Here is a 22,468-nt window from a genome sequence, read left to right as displayed (position 1 = left end):
GGCAGGTTAGGTGGATTGGCCGTGCTAAATTGCCCCTTAGTGTCTAAAGATGTGCGGGTTAGGTGGATTGGCCATGCTAAATTGCCCCTTAGTGTCTAAAGATGTGCAGGTTAGGTGGATTGGCCGTGCTAAGTTGCCCCTTAGTGCCCAAAGATGTGCAGGTTAGGTGGATTGGCTGTGCTAAATTGTCCCTTAGTGTCCAAAGACTCGGGGCAATTTTTTCACACAGAGGGTGGTGAGTGTCTGGAACGAGCTGCCAGAGGCAGTAGTAGAGGCGGGTACAATTTTGTCTTTAAAAAAGCATTTAGACAGTTACATGGGTACGATGGGTATAGAGGGATATGGGCCAAATGCGGGCAATTGGGACCAGCTTAGGGGTTTAAAAAAAGGGGTAGCATGGACAAGTTGGGCCGCAGGGCCTGTTTCCATGCTGTAAACCTCTATGACTCTATGACTTTATGTACGGGTTAGGTGGATTGGCCATGCTAAATTGTCCCTTAGTGTCCAAAGATGAGCGGGTTAGGTGGATTGGCCATGCTAAATTGTCCCTTAGTGTCCAAAGATGCGCGGGTTAGGGGGATTGGCCATGCTAAATTGTCCCTTAGTGTCCAAAGATGTGCGGGTTAGGGGGATTGGCCATGCTAAATTGTCCCTTAGTGTCCAAAGATGTGCGGGTTAGGGGGATTGGCCATGCTAAATTGTCCCTTAGTGTCCAAAGATGTGCAGGTTAGGTGGATTGGCCATGCTAAATTGTCCCTTAGTGTCCAAAGATGTGCGGGTTAGGGGGATTGGCCATGCTAAATTGTTCCTTAGTGTCCAAAGATGTGCGGGTTAGGGGGATTGGCCATGCTAAATTGTCCCTTAGTGTCCAAAGATGTGCGGGTTAGGGGGATTGGCCATGCTAAATTGTTCCTTAGTGTCCAAAGATGTGCGGGTTAGGTGGATTGGCCATGCTAAATTGTCCCTTAGTGTCCAAAGATGTGCGGGTTAGGGGGATTGGCCATGCTAAATTGTCCCTTAGTGTCAGAGGGACACGCAGGGTAAATACGTGGTGTAATGGGGATAGGGCCTGGGTGGGATTGGTTGTTAGTGCAGGCGCGATGGGCCGAATGGCCTCTTTCTGCACTGTAGATATTCTATGATTCTATGAAATCTGCCGCCCTTACCCGGAGTGGCCTACACGTGACTCCAGACCCCACACCCACAGCCAATGTGGTGGACTCTTAACTGCCCCCTCTGAAATGGCCAAGTGAGACACTCAGTGTAAAGGGGCAAGTAGGAATGGGCAATAAATGCTGGGTCCTCGCCTAGTGATGCCCACATCCCCACGGAAGATTAAAGGAAGAAGCTTAGTTGCGTTGGATGAAAGTCCTTGACGTGTTGCCATTCCCTGTTTGTCGGGGGAGTGTGGGTAAGGGCCATTAGCTCCTGTTCCCAGCGGGTACCTGGAGTAGCTTTTCAGCGGTGGGTCGCTTCCTGGGGTTCTTCCTCAGGCTCATCTTAATGAAACTGTGACACTCCGAGGACCTGCGAACAGAAACAGGGAGCAGGTGAGAGACTGGAGGGGGCGGTGTTCGCAAAGGACCTTCCCCCGACTGGGGAGCAACACGGTACAGCGGTGCCAGGGTTAACGGCCCAAGGATCGTTGGGATGTGTGAACCAGGGCGGCACGGTGGGTTAGCACCACCGCCTCACAGCGCCAGGGACCCAGGTTCGATTCCCGGCCTCGGGTCACTGTCTGTGCGGAGCTTGCACGTTCTCCCCGTGTCTGCGTGGGTTTTCTCTGGGTGTCATTGAGTCATAGAATCCCTACAGTGCAGAAAGAGGCCATTCGGCCCATTGCATCTGCACCAACCACAATCCCACCCAGGCCCTATTCCTGTAACCCCACATATTTACCCTGCTAATCCCCCTGATACTAGGGTCAATTTAGCACGGCCAATCCACCTAACCTACACATCTTTGGACACTAAGGGGCAATTTAGCATGGCCAATCCACCTAACCTGCACATCTTTGGACACTAAGGGACAATTTAGCATGGCCAATCCATCAAATCTGAACATCTTTGGACACTAAGGGGCAATTTAGCATGGCCAATCCATCTAACCTGCTCATCTTTGGACACTAAGGTGCAATTTAGCACAGCCAATCCACCTAACCTACACATCTTTGGACACTAAGATGCAATTTAGCATGACCAATCCATCTAACCTACACATCTTTAGACACTAAGGGACAATTTAGCATGGCCAATCCAACTAACCTACACATCTTTGGACACTAAGATGCAATTTAGCACGGCCAATCCATCTAACCTGCACATCTTTGGACACTAAGGTGCAATTTAGCATGGCCAATCCACCTAACCTGCATATCTTTGGACACTAAGATGCAATTTAGCATGGCCAATCCACCTAACCTGCACATCTTTGGACACTAAGGTGCAATTTAGCACAGCCAATCCACCTAACCTGCACATCTTTGGACACTAAGGGGCAATTTTGCATGACCAATCCATCTAACCTACACATCTTTAGACACTAAGGGACAATTTAGCATGGCCAATCCACCAAACGTGCAATCTTTGGAGTGTGAGAGGAAACTGGAGCACCCGGAGGAAACCCACGCAGACACGGGGAGAACATGCAGACTCCGCACAGACGGTGACCCAAGCTGGGATTCGAACCCGGGCCCCTGGCGCTGTGAGGCAGCAGTGCTAACCCGCTGTGCCGCCGTGCTGCCCATGTGCCACCGGTTCCCTCCCACAGTCCGAAAGACGTGCTGGTTAGGGTGCATTGGCCGTGCTAAATTCTCCCTCAGTATAACCCGAACAGGCACCGGAGTGTGGGCGACTGGGGGATTTTCACAGTAACTTCATTGCAGTGTTAATGTTAGCCTTACTTGTGACACTAATAAATAAACTAAACAACCTGATTCTAGCGAAGGGCAGTCTGTGGTTGCCCTTCCTGGGAGGGAAATTTGCAGCTCTTTTCCAAGCATGGTTCCCCCCCACCCCCAAAAACCCCGCACCAATCCCACCTCTACCCCTCAACCCCACCCACGTGGTTGAACCTTAACTGCCCCCAAAATTTGCTCTTGCAAGTCTCTCAGTTGGTTTCCAAAGTACCCCCTCCCCGACCACCATCGCCTGCTCAAGGGGCAACTAGTGGGGGGGCGGGGGGGTGGAGTACTGACCTTGCCAGCAACACCCACACCCCAATCATAACTCTGTTTGGGGGCAGCTTCATGGCTGCAGTGTCACTCGCCCCCCCCCTCCCCCCACCTCCGCCGTGCAGGAACCGAGATCAGCGACACTCACCATTTCAGTTTATCCTTCAGTTTGGGGGGTTGGAAGTTACTCTTTGACATTAACATCAGCGCCCTAGGGATCAGGAGAAGAATAAGAAATTAACAACCCCATTCACAAACATCCCAGGAACTCATTCATTAAATAGTTCATTTATTTGGGCGTGCGAGCAGCCACAAAGGGTTAAATTGGATCTAGTTGTGTTCAGTAGAGTTGGATAGAATTGGGTCGGAGCGAGTCGGGTCGGAGCGAGTCGGGTCGGAGCGAGTCGGGTCGGAGCGAGTCGGGTCGGAGCGAGTCGGGTCGGAGCGAGTCGGGTCGGAGCGAGTCGGGTCGGAGCGAGTCGGGTCGGAGCGAGTCGGATTGGGTTGGGATGAATTGGGTCGGAGTGAGTCGGATTGGGTTGGGGTGAATTGGGTCGGAGCGAGTCGGATCGGAGCGAGTCGGATTGGGTTGGAGCGAGTCGGATCGGAGCGAGTCGGATTGGGTTGGGGTGAATTGGGTAGACTTGGTTGAGAACCAGCATGAGTCAGATGGAGTGCCAGCAGCAGAAGGCGTGCACCGCGAGGTTGTCGAGGGTGGCACCGCGGTGATGGGACAGGCCCGGTGTGTCTGCACGGTGGTTGGAACCCTCAATGGGCTGGTCTGATTGTCCCCGCTCCTCGTAGCCTCCACTACCTCCTCACCTCATTGGGTGCAGGTCGAACATGGGGGGCTGCAGCTCTGCCAACTCAATGGCCGTGATGCCCACTGCCCAGATGTCGCACTGCTGGTTGTAACCTCCCTTCTTCTCAACAGCCGCCACCTCGGGTGCCATCCTGTGTGGGTAAAGGAGAGAGGTTGTAAGTATCTCGCCCGGGCTGGTATTCCATCACCCTGTATTTACCGGTCAGCGGCCAAAAGCCGCCAAGTCCTTTGACTGCCGGTCTGAGAGGTGCCAGCTGGTCAGAACCCCCCCACCGTCCCTCACTTCTTCCCTCTCGGACGAGCCGCCCCTGGCACTGACCCTCCGGGAAGGCAGCTCAGGGCAGGTAGCTGAGATCCTGGCTGAGATGATTATTTACCAGTATGGTGTACCGATGAATGACTTGCGCTTGCCCACCGATGCTGTGAGTTCAGCCGAGACCCCAAAGTCAGCTGCAGATGAAGACAGAGAGAGAGAGAGAGACAGTCACTTACTTTGATGCCCTAACTGCCCCCTAACCCAACCCCCCCCGGTACCACACTCCCACTGCCCAAGGAGTGTAGGAGTTAACACAAGCTGGAGACTGATGATGCAGCTGTATAGAACGCTGGTTAGGCCACATTTGGAGTACTGCGTCCAGTTCTGGTCGCCGCACTACCAGAAGGACGTGGAGGCGTTAGAGAGAGTGCAGAGAAGGTTTACCAGGATGTTGCCTGGTATGGAGGGTCTTAGCGATGAGGAGAGATTGGGTAAACTGGGGTTGTTCTCCCTGGAAAGACGGAGAATGAGGGGAGATCTAATAGAGGTATACAACATTATGAAGGGTATAAATAGGGTGAACAGTGGGAAGCTTTTTCCCAGGTCGGTGGTGACGATCACGAGGGGTCACGGGCTCAAGGTGAGAGGGGCGAAGTATAACTCAGATATCAGAGGGACGTTTTTTACACAGAGGGTGGTGGGGGCCTGGAATGCGCTGCCAAGTAGGGTGGTGGAGGCAGGCACGCTGACATCGTTTAAGACTTGCCTGGATAGTCACATGAGCAGCCTGGGAATGGAGGGATACAAACGATTGGTCTAGTTGGACCAAGGAGCGGCACAGGCTTGGAGGGCCGAAGGGCCTCTTTCTGTACTGTAGGGTTTCTATGATTTTAAAAAAACATCGATATACCCCATGCCACCAAGTGTCAACCACCCATCACGGCCCCGTGTTCGATGACCAACATTGGCTCCCAGTCCGGTCATTTTAAAATTCTCATCCCACTTTTCAAATCCCTCCTCGGCCACCTCCCCTGAGCACCACGCTGGAGAATGTCCATCCAATGTACTGAGCAGCCCATTCGAGCGGAACCAAATGCGCCTCACCTAGTTTGACATCTCCACGATCGGTCAGCAGGATATTCGCCCCCTGCGGGAAGGAGAAACAGAATGCCATGTTGAACACCGCAATGTTCTCTTGTCAAAGCCACCTCCAGCGCACCCCTCCCCATCCACCCCCACTCCTTCCTCGATGATAGACTCCTACTGCAGTATGAGGGCAAATCTCTCTGGGCTGACAAGTGGCAAAGACCATTCGCGCCACACCAATGCCCGGCAATGACCATCACCAGTAAGAGACACTCTAACCATCACCCCTTGACATTAAATGGTGTTACCATCACTGAATCTCCCCCACTATCAACATCCTGGGGGTTACCATCACTGAATCCCCCCACTATCAACATCCTGGGGGTTATCATCACTGAATCTCCCCCACTATCAACATCCTGGGGGTTACCATCACTGAATCCCCCCCACTATCAACATTCTGGGGGTTATCATCACTGAATCCCCCACTATCAACATCCTGGGGGTTCCCATCACTGAATCCCCCTCACTATCAACACCCTGGGGGTCACCATCACTGAATCCCCCCACTATCAACGTCCTGGGGGTTACCATCACTGAATCCCCCCACTATCAACATCCTGGGGGTTACCATCACTGAATCTCCCCCACTATCAACATCCTGGGGGTCACCATCACTGAATCCCCAACTATCAACATCCTGGGGGTTACCCTCACTGAATCCCCCTCACTATCAACATCCTGGGGGTTACCCTCACTGAATCCCCCTCACTATCAACATCCTGGGGGTCACCATCACTGAATCCCCCTCACTATCAACATCCTGGGGGTTACCATCACTGAATCCCCCCACTATCAACATCCTGGGGGTCACCATCACTGAATCCCCCCACTATCAACATCCTGGGGGTTACCATCACTGAATCCCCCCACTATCAACATCCTGGGGGTTACCATCACTGAATCCCCCACTATCAACATTCTGGGGGTTATCATCACTGAATCCCCCCACTATCAACATTCTGGGGGTTCCCATCACTGAATCCCCCCACTATCAACATCCTGGGGGTTATCATCACTGAATCCCCCACTATCAACATTCTGGGGGTTATCATCACTGAATCCCCCCACTATCAACATTCTGGGGGTTCCCATCACTGAATCCCCCTCACTATCAACATCCTGGGGGTCACCATCACTGAATCCCCCACTATCAACATTCTGGGGGTTATCATCACTGAATCCCCCCACTATCAACATTCTGGGGGTTCCCATCACTGAATCCCCCCACTATCAACATCCTGGGGGTTATCATCACTGAATCCCCCACTATCAACATTCTGGGGGTTATCATCACTGAATCCCCCCACTATCAACATCCTGGGGGTTCCCATCACTGAATCCCCCCACTATCAACATCCTGGGGGTTACCATCTCTGAATCCCCCACTATCAACACCCTGGGGGTTACCATCACTGAATCCCCCCACTATCAACATTCTGGGGGTTATCATCACTGAATCTCCCACTATCAACATCCTGGGGGTTACCATCACTGAATCCCCCCACTATTAACATCCTGGGGGTTACCATTGAGCAGAAACTGAGCTGGACCCAGCCATATAAATACTGTGGCTCCCAGAGCAGGTCAGAGACTGGGAATCCTGCGGAGAGTAACTCACCTCCTGACTCCCCCCAAAGCCTGCCCACCATCTACAAGGCACAAGTCAGGAGTGTGATGGAACACTCCCCACTTGCCTGGATGGGGGCGGCTCCAACAACACTCAAGAAGCTCGACACCATCCAGGACAAAGCAGCCCCGCTCGATCGACACGCTAACCACAAACACTCACTCCCTCCACCCCCGACGCACAGTGACAGCCGTGTGAACCGTCTACAAGATGCCCCGCAGCGACTCACCAAGGCTCCTCCCACAGCACCTCCCCTTGAGAACTCGCTGCAGTCCCATGTGGTGTAGGTACACCCACAGTGCTGTTAGGGAGGGAGTTCCAGGATTGTGATTGGACATCAGTCAGTCCCCGTGTGGTGTAGGTACACCCACAGTGCTGTTAGAAAGGGAGTTCCAGGGTTTTGACCCCAGCCACAGTGAAGGAACGGCCGATATATTTCCAAGTCGGGATGGTGAGTGGCTCGGAGGGGGGAACTTGCAGGTGGGGGTGTTCCCCATGTGTCTGCTGCCCCCCTTGTCCTTCTAGATGGGAGAGGTGGTGGGTTTGGAAGAAGCTGTGGAAGGAGCCTTGGTGAGTCGCTGCGGGGCATCTTGTAGACGGTTCACACGGCTGTCACTGTGCGTCGGGGGTAGGGGGAGTGAGTGTTTGTGGTTAGCGTGTCGATCGAGCGGGGCTGCTTTGTCCTGGATGGTGTTGAGCTTCTTGAGTGTTGTTGGAGCCGCACCCATCCAGGCAAGTGGGGAGTGTTCCATCACACTCCCGACTTGTGCCTTGTAGATGGTGGACGGATCGATCTCGATCAGATCCCGGACAATAGTTCCTTCTTCGGTTATCCGAATATACTGACACAAAAAGCCAGACCAAATCCTGTCCAAAAGGACCCAACTTACCAACTCTCCACTTCCCGAGAAGGTTAAGGGGGAGATTGAATCAAGACGTTCAGAATCCGGAAGGGTTTGGATTGAGTGAATAAGGAGAAAGTGGTTCCAGTGTCAGGAGGGTGGGTAACCAGAGGGGGGCGGGGGACACAGATTGAAGAGAATCGGGGAAAGACCCAGAGGGGGAGATGAGGAGAATGTTTTTTTGCGAGTTGTTGTGATCTGGAAGGCGCTGCCTGAAAGGGCGGTGGAAGCAGATTCAACAGGAACTTTCAAAAGGTGGGGAAAATACTGGAAAAGGAGAGATTTGCAGGCCTGTGGGGGGAAAGAGCGGGAGGGAGGAGGGGGAGTAATTGGATAGAGCTAGCACAGGAAGGGTGGGCTGAATGGCCTCATCCTGATGACCACGTTTCTGGATAAGAATCAGAATAGGAATCATAGCTCTCCTTCACCCTGACCAACCCAGAGTAACTGCAGCTAATTCCCGATTGGAATTCTCAGAAGAGCCTTGGCTGAGGGTCTTTCTGCAGTGTGAAATATTGAGAACCCACCCAGGACAGGTACTTACACCAGATGATGACTCTCTCCGCATTTACCTTAATATCTCGATGCATTTTCCCATTCCCATGAAGATATTGCAGTCCCTTCAAATCACAAATTCAAACAATGCGTTAAAGATAATAGAATCATTTCATATACAAGTACATACTAAATAAAACTCCCTCTACAACCTCCCCACCAAACACTCCCAGGACAGGTACAGCACGGGGTTAGATACAGAGTAAAGCTCCCTCTACACTGTCCCCATCAAACACTCCCAGGACAGGTACAGCACGGGGTTAGATACAGAGTAAAGCTCCCTCTACACTGTCCCCCATCAAACACTCCCAGGACAGGTACAGCACGGGGTTAGATACAGAGTAAAGCTCCCTCTACACTGTCCCCCATCAAACACTCCCAGGACAAGTACAGCACGGGGTTAGATACAGAGTAAAGCTCCCTCCACACTGTCCCCCATCAAACACTCCCAGGACAAGTACAGCACGGGGTTAGATACAGAGTAAAGCTCCCTCCACACTGTCCCCCGTCAAACACTCCCAGGACAGGTACAGCACGGGGTTAGATACAGAGTAAAGCTCCCTCTACGCTGTCTCCATCAAACACTCCCAGGACAGGTACAGCACGGGGTTAGATACAGAGTAAAGCTCCCTCCACACTGTCCCCCGTCAAACACTCCCAGGATAGGTACAGCACGGGGTTAGATACAGAGTAAAGCTCCCTCTACACTGTCCCCCATCAAACACTCCCAGGACAGGTACAGCACGGGGTTAGATACAGAGTAAAGCTCCCTCTACACTGTCCCCCATCAAACACTCCCAGGACAGGTACAGCACGGGGTTAGATACAGAGTAAAGCTCCCTCTACACTGTCCCCCATCAAACACTCCCAGGACAGGTACAGCACTGTGTTAGATACAGAGTAAAGCTCCCTCTACGCTGTCTCCATCAAACACTCCCAGGACAGGTACAGCACGGGGTTGGATACAGAGTAAAGCTCCCTCTACACTGTCCCCCATCAAACAATCCCAGGACAGGTACAGCACGGGGTTAGATACAGAGTAAAGCTCCCTCTACACTGCCCCCATCAAACACTCTCAGGACAGGTACAGCACAGGGTTCGATACAGAGTAAAGCTCCCTCTACACTGTTCCCATCAAACACTCCCAGCACAGGTACAGCACGGGGTTGGATACAGAGTAAAGCTCCCTCTACACTGTACCCCATCAAACACTCCCAGGACAGGTACAGCACGGGATTAGATACAGAATATAGCTCCCTCTACACTGTCCCCATCAAACACTCCCAGGACAGGTACAGCACGGGGTTAGATACAGAGTAAAGCTTCCTCTACACTGTCCCCATCAAACACTCCCAGGACAGGTACAGCACGGGGTTAGATACAGAGTAAAGCTCCCTCTACACTGTCCCCCATCAAACACTCCCTTGGACAATGACTCCCCTGGTTGTGAGTTGGAGGTGTGAGCGTTTACCTGGAGGGTTTCTCTACAGATGTAGGCAATTTGTTTCTCGGACAAGGGGCCGGTCGCTGTGAAGAAAGGGAAAAAGTCAGCAAGGTAGAATCCAAGATCAAGATTGCTGTAATTGAGATCTACATGGTAACTGGATACAGTGATAGCATCTAATTCTCCGTCTCCATCATGCTCACTGCAATCGCTCTCACTCAGTGAAGACCAGCGCAGACAATCGCTGCTCACACACACTCGGTCATCGCCTGCTCTGTGCTACACAGCCAGGATACTAAAGAAATCCATATCGACCCCAGACCAGGATGTCTCCTCCAGCCGCTACACCCCCTCCCTATCTCTGTAACCCCCTCCAGCCGCTACACCATATCCCTATCTCTGTAACCTCCTCCAGCCCCTACACCACCCTCCCTATCTCTGAAACCTCCTCCAGCCCCTACACCGCCCTCCCTATCTCTGTAACCTCCTCCAGCCCCTACACCCCCCTCCCTATCTCTGTAACCTCCTCCAGACCCTACAGCCCCCTGAGATCTCTGCGCTCCTCCAATTCCGGCCCCTTGAACATCCCCCGATTCCCATCGCTCCGCCATTGGCGGCCGTGCCTTCACCTACCTGGGGGGCCCTAAGCTATGGAATTCCCCCCCAAATCTCTCTGCCTCGCTCTCCCCCTCACCTCGTTCTCTCTCCCTCTGCCTCGCTCCCTCCCTCTGCCTCGTTCTCTCTCCCTCTCCCACACTTTCTCTCTCTGCCTCGTTCTCTCTCCCTCTGCCTCGTTCTCTCTCCCTCTGCCTCGCTCTCTCTCCCTCTCCCACACTTTCTCTCTCTGCCTCGTTCTCGCTCCCTCTGCCTCGCTCTCTCTCTCTGCCTCTTACCATTTTAGATGGGTCATAAAATCAATCATGCACAGCAGGAGGCCATTCTGCCCCTTCAGGCCTGCTGTACACAGTCTCCAAAAGCAACTACTTACTCTGGTAGATATCCTGTAAGGATCCTCCCCCACAGTATTCCATGCAAATCCACATCCGGTTATTCCTGTAATTAACAAATGAGAAGGTAATTAGGAACGGCCAGGTCGCCTCTCTCCACTCTCAATCAGCACCCCAAAGGCAGCAGCGAACCAGACAGTGTGACGCTTTCAGAAACTCTGTCACTGCACAGAGTCGTATGGCAGTAAGAGAGAGAGATATGGGTCAGGTCCAGGGGGCTGTGAAAGGGCCAACACATTGCTCAGAGGCCGTCAGAGGGTCAGTGCTGAGGGAGCGCCGCACTGTGGGAGGGTCAGTGCTGAGGGAGCACCGCACTGTGGGAGGTTCAGTGCTGAGGGAGCACCGCACTGTGGGAGGGTCAGTGCTGAGGGAGCGCCGCACTGTGGGAGGGTCAGTGCTGAGCGAGCACCGCACTGTGGGAGGTCGGTGCTGAGGGAGCGCCGCACTGTGGGACGGTCAGTGCTGAGGGAGCACCGCACTGTGGGAGGGTCAGTACTGAGGGAGCGCCGCACTGTGGGAGGGTCAGTGCTGAGGGAGCACCGCTCTGTGGGAGGGTCAGTGCTGAGGGAGCGCCGCACTGTGGGAGGGTCAGTGCTGAGGGAGCGCCGCACTGTGGGAGGGTCAGTGCTGAGGGAGCGCCGCACTGTGGGAGGGTCAGTGCTGAGGGAGCGCCGCACTGTCAGAGGGTCAGTGCTGAGGGAGTGCCGCACTGTGGGAGGTCGGTGCTGAGGGAGTGCCGCACTGTGGGAGGGTCAGTGCTGAGGGAGCGCCGCACTGTGGGAGGGTCAGTGCTGAGGGAGCGCCGCATTGTGGGAGGGTCGGTGCTGAGGGAGCGCCGCACTGTGGGAGGTCGGTGCTGAGGGAGCGCCGCACTGTGGGAGGGTCAGTGCTGAGGGAGCGCCGCACTGTAGGAGGGTCAGTGCTGAGGGAGCGCCGCACTGTGGGAGGGTCAGCGCTGAGGGAGCGCCGCACTGTAGGAGGGTCAGTGCTGAGGGAGCGCCGCACTGTGGGAGGGTCAGCGCTGAGGGAGCGCCGCACTGTGGGAGGGTCAGTGCTGAGGGAGCGCCGCACTGTGGGAGGGTCAGTGCTGAGGGAACGCCGCACTGTGGGAGGGTCAGTGCTGAGGGAATGCCGCACAGTGGGAGGCTCAGTGCTGAGGGAGCGCCGCACAGTGGGAGGCTCAGTGCTGAGGGAGCGCCGCACAGTGGGAGGCTCAGTGCTGAGGGAGCGCTGCACAGTGGGGTACAACATGATTCCACTCACCTATAATAACTGGCAAAAAATGCAACAATATTCTGGTGTTTACAACCTTTCATCATCGTAATCTCCAACTGGAGGGAAGAGATATCATCACCTGCGGAGAGAATGGAGCAAATTCAGATCCATCAGTGGGCATCTTGTGAGTGAGCCGCCATCTTGAACCCACTACAGTCCCTGTGTGGTGTAGGTACACCCACAGTGCTGTCAGGGAGGGGGTTCCAGGATTGTGATTGGACATCAGTCAGTCCCCATGTGGTGTAGGTACACCCACAGTGCTGTCAGGGAGGGGGTTCCAGGTTTGTGATTGGACATCAGTCAGTCCCGTGTGTGGTGTAGGTACACCCACAGTGCTGTCAGGGAGAGAATTCCAGGATTGTGATTGGACATCAGTCAGTCCCCGTGTGTGGTGTAGGTACACCCACAGTGCTGTTAGGGAGGGAGTTCCGGGATTGTGATTGGACATCAGTCAGTCCCCGTGTGTGGTGTAGGTACACCCACAGTGCTGTTAGGGAGTGAGTTCCAGGATTTTGACCCCAGCCACAGTAGAGGAACGGCCGATATATTTCCAAGTCGGGATGGTGAGTGGCTCGGAGGGGGAACTTGCAGGTGGGGGTGTTCCCCATGTGTCTGCTGCCCCCCTTGTCCTTCGAGATGGTAGAGGTGGTGGGTTTGGAAGGTGCTGTGGAAGGAGCCTTGGTGAGTCGCTGCGGGGCATCTTGTAGACGGTTCACACGGCTGTCACTGTGCGTCGGGGGTGGAGGGAGTGAGTGTTTGTGGTTAGTGTGTCGATCGAGCGGGGCTGCTTTGTCCTGGATGGTGTTGAGCTTCTTGAGTGTTGTTGGAGCCGCACCCATCCAGGCAAGTGGGGAGTGTTCCATCACACTCCCGACTTGTGCCTTGTAGATGGTGGACAGGCTTTGGGGAGTCAGGAGGTGAGTTACTCTCCGCAGGATTCCCAGCCTCTGACCTGCTCTGGGAGCCACAGTATTTATATGGCTGGGTCCAGCTCAGTTTCTGGTCAATGGGAACCCCCAGGATGTTGATAGTGGGGGATTCAGTGATGGGAACCCCCAGGATGTTGATAGTGGGGGGATTCAGTGATGGTAACCCCCAGGATGTTGATAGTGGGGGATTCAGTGATGGTAACCCCCAGGATGTTGATAGTGGGGGGATTCAGTGATGGGAACCCCCAGGATGTTGATAGTGGGGGGATTCAGTGATGGTAACCCCCAGGATGTTGATAGTGGGGGGATTCAGTGATGGTGACCCCCAGGATGTTGATAGTGGGGGAGATTCAGTGATGGTGACCCCCAGGATGTTGATAGTGGGGGGATTCAGTGATGGTGACCCCCAGGATGTTGATAGTGGGGAGATTCAGTGATGGTTATGTCATTGAATGTCAGGGGTTGATGGTTAGATTCTCTCTTATTGGAGATGGTCATTGCCTGGGGCTTGTGAGGCGTGAATGTTATTTGCCCCTAGTCAGCCCAAGCCTGGATACCGTCCAGATCTCGCTGCATTTGGACATGGACTGTTTCAGTATCTGAGGAGCCGTGAAGGGTGCTGAACGTTGTGCAATCATTAGTGACGGTGAAGGAACGGCCGATATATTTCCAAGTCGGGATGGTGAGTGGCTCGGAGGGGGGAACTTGCAGGTGGGGGTGTTCCCCATGTGTCTGCTGCCCCCCTTGTCTTTCTAGATGGTAGAGGTGGTGGGTTGTGAGTAACTTGGGCAGTGTTAGTCTCTGATATCACAGAGGGATCGCTGAGTGACACCTTGCCGGTCCATGAAGCTCCGACAGTCTGGAGACATCCTATGCATGTGGGACCCTGGTTTATTGGTCACTGGTTAGAACAAAGAACAGTACAGCACAGGAACAGGCCCTTCGGCCCTCCAGGCCTGTGCCGACCATGATGCCCTGCCTAAACTAAACCCATACGCACTTACAGAGTCCGTATCCTCCCATTCCCATCCTATTCCTGTATTCCTCTAGTTGCCCCTTAAATGCCGCGATCGTAGCTGCTCCCACCACCTCCCCGGCAGCGCGTTCCAGACACTCACCACCCTCTGTGTAAAAAACTTACCTCGTACATCTCCTCTAAACTTTTCCCCTCGCACCTTAAACCTGTGCCCCCCTAGTAATTGACTCTTCCACCCTGGGGAAAAAGCTTCTGACTATCCACTCTGCCCACGCCCCTCATAATCTTGTAGACTTCTATCAGGTCGCCCCTCAACCTCCGTCGCTCCAGTGAGAACAAACCAAGTTTCTCCAACTTCTCCTCATAGCTAATGCCCTCCATACCAGGCAACATCCTGGTAAATCTTTTCCGTACCCTCTCCAAAGCCTCCACATCCTTCTGGTAGTGTGGCGACCAGAATTGAACACTATATTCCAAGTGCGGCCTCACTAAGGTTCTGTACAGCTGAAGCATGACTTCCCAATTTTTAAACTCAATGCCCCGGCCAATGAAGGCAAGCATGCCGTATGCCTTCTTGACTACCTTCTCCACCTGCGTTGCCACTTTCAGTGACATGTGTACCTGTACGCCCAGATCCCTCTGCCTATCAATACTCTTAAGGGTTCTGCCATTTACCGTATAATTCCTACATGCATTGGACCTTCCAAAATGCATTACCTCACATTTGTCCGGATTAAACTCCATCTGCCATTTCTCCAACCGATCTATATGCTGCTGTATCCTCTGAATCCTCTTCACTATCCACAACTCCACCAATTTTTGTGTCATCTGCGAACTCACTAACCAAACCAGCTACATTTTCCTCCAAATCATTTACATACGAACAACAAAGGTCCCAAAATTGATCAGGTCGCCCCTCAACCTCCGTCATTCCAGTGAGAGCAGACCGAGTTTATCCAACCTCTCCTCATAGCTGTGGAGCACCGCGAGTCATAGCCCTCCATTCAGAAACGAACCCCTCTACTGCTACCCTCTGTCTTCAACTCTGGTGCGGCCGCACTTGGAGTACTGTGTGCAGTTCTGGTCCCCACATTACAGGAAGGATGTGGAGGCTTTGGAGAGGGTGCAGAGGAGGTTTACCAGGATGTTGCCTGGTATGGAGGGGAGATCCTATGAGGAGAGGCTGAGGGATTTGGGATTGTTTTCGCTGGAAAGGCGGCGGCTAAGAGGGGATCTTATTGAAACATATAAGATGATTAGAGGTTTAGATAGGGTGGATAGTGATAGCCTTTTTCCTCTGATGGAGAAATCCAGCACGAGGGGGCATGGCTTTAAATTGAGGGGGGGTAGTTATAGAACCGATGTCAGGGGTAGGTTCTTTACCCAGAGGGTGGTGAGGGATTGGAATGCCCTGCCAGCATCAGTAGTAAATGCGCCTAGTTTGGGGGCGTTTAAGAGATCCGTAGATAGGTTCATGGACGAAAAGAAATTGGTTTAGGTTGGAGGGTCACAGTTTTTTTTTTTAACTGGTCGGTGCAACATCGTGGGCCGAAGGGCCTGTTCTGCGCTGTAATGTTCTATGTTCTATGTTCTATGTTCTGTGGCCAAGTAAGAAGTCTAACAACACCAGGTTAAAGTCCAACAGGTTGGATGCAGAACTGGCTTGGCCATACAAGTGGAGATGCCGGCGTTGGACTGGGGTGGGCACAGTAAGAAGTCTCACAACACCAGGTTAAAGTCCAACAGGTTTATTTGGTAGCACGAGCTTTCGGAGCGCTGCCCCTTCATCAGGTGAGTGGGAATTCTGTTCACAAACAAACAAAATTTACAATTTTGTAAATTGAGTTTGTGTCTCTATATGCCCTGTTTGTGAACAGAATTCCCACTCACCTGGTGAAGGAGCAGCGCCCCGAAAGCTTGTGTGGCTTGTGCTACCAAATAAACCTGTTGGACTTTAACCTGGTGTTGTGAGACTTCTTACTGTGTTTACCCCAGTCCAACGCCGGCATCTCCAGTTCTATGGCCAAGCCAGTTCTGCATCCACCTTGCCAGCTCTTCTCTGGGGAAACCGGAGCTCCTGGAGGAAACCCACGCAGACACGGGGAGAACGTGCAAACTCCGCACAGACAGTGACCCGAGGCCAGGAATCGAACCTCGGGTCCCTGGCGCTGTGAGGCAGCAGTGCTAACCCACTGTGCCGCCCAATGAGATGATGAGAGATTGTTTTGGGATGGGTATAGAAGGAGGGAAGGTTCTAGAGCAGGCGGAACAAGGCAAACGCAGAAACCTCACCCATGGCTTCACTCGGAGGGAAGAGAACTTGGTGCTGATTGGAGGAGGGTGTACGTGGGTCACTTGGAGGATGGGATGACATGCCTTCTGTTAGTGCCAGCTTCACTGGAAACTCCCAGCAGCCTCGAGGACAGGGGTGCCAGGGCAAGGTACGGAATTAAAGCGACAAGTCAGGGGGGGCCACACTCGCGGACGGAGCTGAGGTGGTCTGCAGAGCGGTCAGCCAGTCAGAGTTTAGCCCCACCCCACCGTTGCACCCCCGCCCTCTCCCCCCCACCCCCCCCACTACCCCAACCCCAGGGTACAGGAGACCCCGCATCGGGAGCAGTGAATCCACTCAAACAAAGAACAGTACAGCACAGGAAACAGGCCCTTCGGCCCTCCAAGCCTGTGCCGCTCATTGATCCAACTACACCATTCGTTTGTATCCCTCCATTCCCAGGCTGCTCATGTGACTATCCAGGTAAGTCTTAAACGATGCCAGCGTGCCTGCCTCCACCACCCTACTTGGCAGCGCATTCCAGGCCCCCACCACCCTCTGTGTAAAACAGACTGGAGGAGGTTCCCTTGAAAGACTCATTCACCCGGGAGGAGTGTACGGAGGGAGGGAGGGAGAGAGAACGGAGGTAGAGAAGGAGGGAGGGAAGGAAAGAGGGAGGGAGGGATGGAGGAAGGGAGGGAGGGGGAGGAGGGAGGGGGAAGGAGGGGGGGGAAGGAGGGATGGAGGAAGGGGGAAAGGTGGAGGGGGGGAGGGGGAGAAAAGGGGAGGAGCGGGGGAGGATGGGGGAAGGAGGGAGGGAGGGGGAGGCAGGGAGGGAGGGACAGCCAGAGAGGTGGGAGGGAGGGAGAGAGATGGGAAGGGGGGAGGGATGGAAAGAGAGAGGGAGGAAGGGAAGGTGAGAGGGAAGGAGGGAGGGACAGAGGAAGTGAGGGAGGGAGAGAGAAGGAGGGAGCAAGGGAGGGAGGGGGAGGCAGGGAGGGAGTGAGTGAGTGGAGTTTAGGGAGAAGTTTCTCAGAATGAGGACAAGCTCAGGGGCTGGAGAATGGGAATTGATCGGGATTCCACGTTAGCGGAAAAGCAGAGAGCTCGGAGCGGCTCCTGGTGGGAATGGAGTTGCAGAGGATTGGAGGGAATGGCGAGGGCCAAGAACCTGTTCCAGTCACGCAGGGCAGCAGGCGTAGACAGGAAGGGGCTGTTCCAGAGGAGGAAACAGGAAGTGGAGCTGCCGTCAGTGGGGGTAGAACAGACTCAGGCAATGGGGGCACCACCACTGGGCCTGTGTTGGGTCTGTGCTGGGCCTGTGTTTGGCCCATGTTGGACCTGTGTTGGGTCTGTGCTGGGCCCGTGTTGGGTCTGTGCTGGGCCTGTGTTGGGTCTGTGTTGGTTCAGCGTTGGGACTGTGTTGGGTCTGTGTTGGTTCAGCGTTGGGCCTGTGTTGGGTTTGTGTTGGGCCTGTGCTGGGTCTGTGTTGGGCCTGTGTTGGGTCTGTGCTGGGCCTGTGTTGGTTCAGCGTTGGGTCTGTGTTGGGCCTGTGTTTGGTCTGTATTGGGCCTGTGTTGGGCTTGTGTTGGGCCTGTGCTGGGCCTGTGTTGGGCCTGTGCTGGGCCTGTGTTGGGCCACGAGGCTGACTCGAACCTGGCTGAGTTGTCTGCTGGTTAACTGGTATTGCGGAGACCTTGTTTAACAAACGCTTTTATTAAAATTGCACTCACCAGGATCCAGTTTGATAACCTTCACCGCGGAGAGTTCACTGGTCTCCATGTTGCGGGCCTGGAGAACACAGGAGATTACAGTTAACACAAGGAGCTCGACACATCAGCCCGAGGGCAGGGGAGCCACCCCCAAAGACCAGACACTCACATTCAGAGTAAAGCCTCGGGGCACCCAAAATAGCCCAACAGACGAGGCTTTAGGATCACAGTGCGGCGCTCCCTCAGCACCGACCCTCCCACAGTGCGGCGCTCCCTCAGCACTGACCCTCTGACAGTGCGGCGCTCCCTCAGCACTGACCCTCCCACAGTGCGGCACTCCCTCAGCACTGACCCTCCCACAGTGCGGCGCTCCCTCAGCACTGACCCTCCCACAGTGCGGCGCTCCCTCAGCACCGACCCTCCCACAGTGCGGCGCTCCCTCAGCACTGACCCTCCCACAGTGCGGGCGCTCCCTCAGCACTGACCCTCCCACAGTGCCGCAGGCGTGACTGGGGACTATAACCTGTTAGACAATAACTCCCATGATGTTAAAGGTGCTATATAAATGCTAAGGTTCATTGTCGAGCATTTTGCCAACATCTAAACTGGAGTTTGGAAGAGACAGAAACTTATAAAATTCTGACAGGGTAGATTCAGAAAGAATGTTCCCGATGGTGGGGGGAGTCCAGAACTAGGGGTCATAGTTTGAGGATAAGGGGGTAAATCTTTTAGAACTGAGGTGAGGAGAAATTTCTTCACCCAGAGAGTGATGGAATTCACTCCCACAGAAAGTAGTTGAGGCCAAAACGTTGTGTGATTTCAAGAAGAAATTAGATATCGCTCTTGGGGCTAAAGAGATCGAGGGATATAGAACATAGAACAGTACAGCACAGAACAGGCCCTTCGGCCCACGATGTTGTGCCGAGCTTTATCTGAAAAAATATGGGGGGGAAGGGGGGGGGATTAGGATATTGAATTCAATGATCAGCCACGATCAAAATGAATGGGGGAGCAGGTTCGAAGGGCTGAATGGCCTCCTCCTTTCTCTGGCTGTTTACAATCTCTCCCGTGTATTTTCTGATCAACGAACAGGAGTCTTTGAGTAAAGTAAACTAAAGTTTATTTATTATTGTCGCAAGTAAGGCTTACATTAACACTGCAATGAAGTTACTGTGAAAATCCCCCTTGTCGCTACACTCAGGCGCCTGTTCGGGGACACCGAGGGAGAATTTAGCACGGACAATGCGCCCTAACCAGCACGTCTTTTGGACTGTGGGAGGAAACCGGAGCTCCCGGAGGAAACCCACGCAGACACGGGGGGAGAACGTGCAGACTCCACACAGACAGTGACCCGAAGCCGGGAATCGAACCCGGGTCCCTGGCGCTGTGAGGCAGCAGCGCTAACCCACTGTGCCACCCTGTCGTGAAGGAAGGTGCCTTGTATCTGAATGCCTCCTGGTGTACCTCGCGGGAGTGTATTTGCCGTGTGTGCACACTCAATGGTTGTGTGAGTGCAGCATCCTCACCCGTCCAGCAGTGGGGATTTGATTTGATTTGAATTATTATTGTCACATGTATTAACATACAGTGAAAAGTATTGTTTCTTGCGCGCTATACAGACAAAGCATACCGTTCATAGAGAAGGAAAGGAGAGAGTGCAGAATGTAGTGTTACAGTCACAGCTAGGGTGTAGAGAAAAATCAACTCAATGCGAGGTAGGTCCATTCAAAGGTCTGACAGCATATGGTGTCTTGGCGTTTATTGGTAGGGGGATTGAATTTAGGAGTCGTAGCGTTATGTTGCAACTGTACACAACTCTGGTGCGGCCGCACTTGGAGTACTGTGTGCAGTTCTGGTCCCCACATTACAGGAAGGATGTGGAGGCTTTGGAGAGGGTGCAGAGGAGGTTTACCAGGATGTTGCCTGGTATGGAGGGGAGATCCTATGAGGAGAGGCTGAGGGATTTGGGATTGTTTTCGCTGGAAAGGCGGCGGCTAAGAGGGGATCTTATTGAAACATATAAGATGATTAGAGGTTTAGATAGGGTGGATAGTGATAGCCTTTTTCCTCTGATGGAGAAATCCAGCACGAGGGGGCATGGCTTTAAATTGAGGGGGGGTAGTTATAGAACCGATGTCAGGGGTAGGTTCTTTACCCAGAGGGTGGTGAGGGATTGGAATGCCCTGCCAGCATCAGTAGTAAATGCGCCTAGTTTGGGGGCGTTTAAGAGATCCGTAGATAGGTTCATGGACGAAAAGAAATTGGTTTAGGTTGGAGGGTCACAGTTTTTTTTTAACTGGTCGGTGCAACATCGTGGGCCGAAGGGCCTGTTCTGCGCTGTAATGTTCTATGTTCTAGCAGCAGGGAAGAAGCTGTTCTTGAGTCGGTCGGTGCGCGACCTCAGACTTTTGTACCTTTTTCCCCGACGGAAGAAGGTGGAAGAGAGAATGTCCGGGGTGCGTGGGGTCCTTAATTATGCTGGCTGCTTTTCCCCGAGGCAGCGGGAAGTGTAGACAGAGTCAATGGATGGGAGGCTGGTTTGCGTGATGGATTGGGCTACATTCACGACCCTTTTGTAGTTCCTTGCGGTCTTGGGCAGAGCAGGAGCCCATACCAAGCTGTGATACAACCAGAAAGAATGCTTTCTATGGTGCATCTGTAAAAGTTGGTGAGAGTCGTAGCGAACATGCCAAATTTCCTTAGTCTTCTGAGAAAGTAGAGGCGTTGGTGGGGCTTTCTTAACTATAGTGTCGGAAGTCTGTAACACTTGTGCTGGTAACAGGAAGGTCGGCGCACTGTTGCAACAAGGGAGGAGGCAGTGGTGAGTAAGACTGTGTTGAAGGCACTACCTCCCTCTGACAGAAGGAACTTGAGCCGTGACTGTTGTACACACATTCGAGAGACAGCCCAGGATGGCGAACCGAACCCATTCCCTCACCCACTATCCCCGTCTCGCCCGTAGCGATACAGCCGGGAGGGAGGTCTCCGACCCAGACAGGGTGGAAATTCTCGTATCCGGAGCAGGGAATAAGGCACAGGGTGGATCAAATCGAAGGAATGTCGAGTCCCCTCCCTCCATCCCGCTATTAAACAAACACTCTTGCTTCATCTTGTGGTGATCACTTAGTTGAGGTCACAGCAACCCGGTCTGTGGGTGAACTGGGCCCTGAGACACACACCACGTAATAAATCCCACCACGATCCCCGCGGGAAATATCACAGGGCATCAGCCGAGGTGTCCCACATTCCAGAGTTAATCCTAAAATCGATTCAAGCAAAGAAAACAGCTGATCCGGGTAATTATCACATTGCTGTGTGTGGGATCTTGCTGTGTGTAAATTGGCTGCTGCCTTTCCCACCTTACAACAGTGAGCACACTTCCAAAAAAACCTCCTCCATTGTGTGTGACACACTTTGGGACGCCCTGAGGTGATGCTGTGATACTGTGTGGAGTCTGCACGTTCTCCCCGTGTCTGCGTGGGTTTCCTCCGGGTGCTCCGGTTTTCTCCCACAGTCCAAAGATGTGCGGGTTAGGTTGATTGGCCATGCTAAATTGCCCCTTAGTGTCCTGGGATGCGTAGGTTAGGGGGATTAGTGAGTAAATATGTAGGGATATGGGGGTAGGGCCTGGGTGGGATTGTGGTCGGTGCAGACTCGATGGGCCGAATGGCCTCTTTCTATACTGTAGGGTTTCTAAGATTCTTTCTAAGATTCTGTTCCTGTCCTGGGAGTGTTTGATGGGGGACAGTGTAGACTAGAGGGAGCTTTACTCTGTATCTAACCCTGTGCTGTACCTGTCCTGGGAGTGTTTGATGGGGGACAGTGTAGAGGGAGCTTTCCTCTGTATCTAACCCCGTGCTGTACCTGTCCTGGGAGTGTTTGATGGGGGACAGTGTGGAGGGAGCTTTACTCTGTATCTAACCCCGTGCTGTACCTGTCCTGGGAGTGTTTGAAGGGGACAGTGTAGAGGGAGCTTTACTCTGTATCTAACCCCGTGCTGTACCTGTCCTGGGAGTGTTTGATGGGGACAGTGTCGAGGGAGTTTTACTCTGTATCTAACCCCGTGCTGTACCTGTCCTGGGGGTGTTTTATGGGGGACAGTGTAGAGGGAGCTTTACTCTGTATCTAACCCCGTGCTGTACCTGCCCTGGGAGTGTTTGATAGGGGACGGTGTCGAGTGAGCTTTACTCTGTATCTAACCCCGTGCTGTACCTGTCCTGGGAGTGTTTGATGGGGGACAGTGTAGAGGGAGCTTTACTCTGTATCTAACCCTGCGCTGTACCTGTCCTGGGAGTGTTTGATGGGGACAGTGTAGAGGGAGCTTTACTCTGTATCTAACCCCGTACTGTACCTGTCCTGGGAGTGTTTG

General features: G+C 53.5%; 1 protein-coding gene across 3 annotated transcripts in view; it reads right to left on the bottom strand.

Annotated features, from left to right (window-relative positions):
* Positions 1-18,174, bottom strand: part of LOC144487145 (mitogen-activated protein kinase kinase kinase kinase 3-like) — a 66,419-nt gene extending 48,245 nt beyond the window's left edge. For all 3 annotated transcript variants that reach the window (XM_078205204.1, XM_078205206.1, XM_078205205.1), the window contains exons 1-10: positions 18,121-18,174; positions 12,199-12,289; positions 10,917-10,981; positions 9,956-10,011; positions 8,502-8,549; positions 5,356-5,398; positions 4,373-4,445; positions 3,995-4,126; positions 3,321-3,383; positions 1,446-1,527 (exon numbers count right to left, since the gene is read on the bottom strand). In XM_078205204.1, the coding sequence (XP_078061330.1) occupies positions 1,446-1,527; positions 3,321-3,383; positions 3,995-4,126; positions 4,373-4,445; positions 5,356-5,398; positions 8,502-8,549; positions 9,956-10,011; positions 10,917-10,981; positions 12,199-12,289; positions 18,121-18,169 (702 nt within the window). In that variant the 5' untranslated portion in view covers positions 18,170-18,174. The remainder of the gene's footprint in view (positions 1-1,445; positions 1,528-3,320; positions 3,384-3,994; positions 4,127-4,372; positions 4,446-5,355; positions 5,399-8,501; positions 8,550-9,955; positions 10,012-10,916; positions 10,982-12,198; positions 12,290-18,120) is intronic.
* Between the last annotated feature and the right edge of the window lie 4,294 nt (positions 18,175-22,468).

The sequence above is a fragment of the Mustelus asterias genome, unplaced genomic scaffold, assembly GCF_964213995.1.
Source record: "Mustelus asterias unplaced genomic scaffold, sMusAst1.hap1.1 HAP1_SCAFFOLD_618, whole genome shotgun sequence".
Classification (NCBI taxonomy): domain Eukaryota; kingdom Metazoa; phylum Chordata; class Chondrichthyes; order Carcharhiniformes; family Triakidae; genus Mustelus; species Mustelus asterias.
Note: the sequence above shows the minus strand (reverse complement) of the source record. Positions and strands in the feature narration are given on the sequence as shown.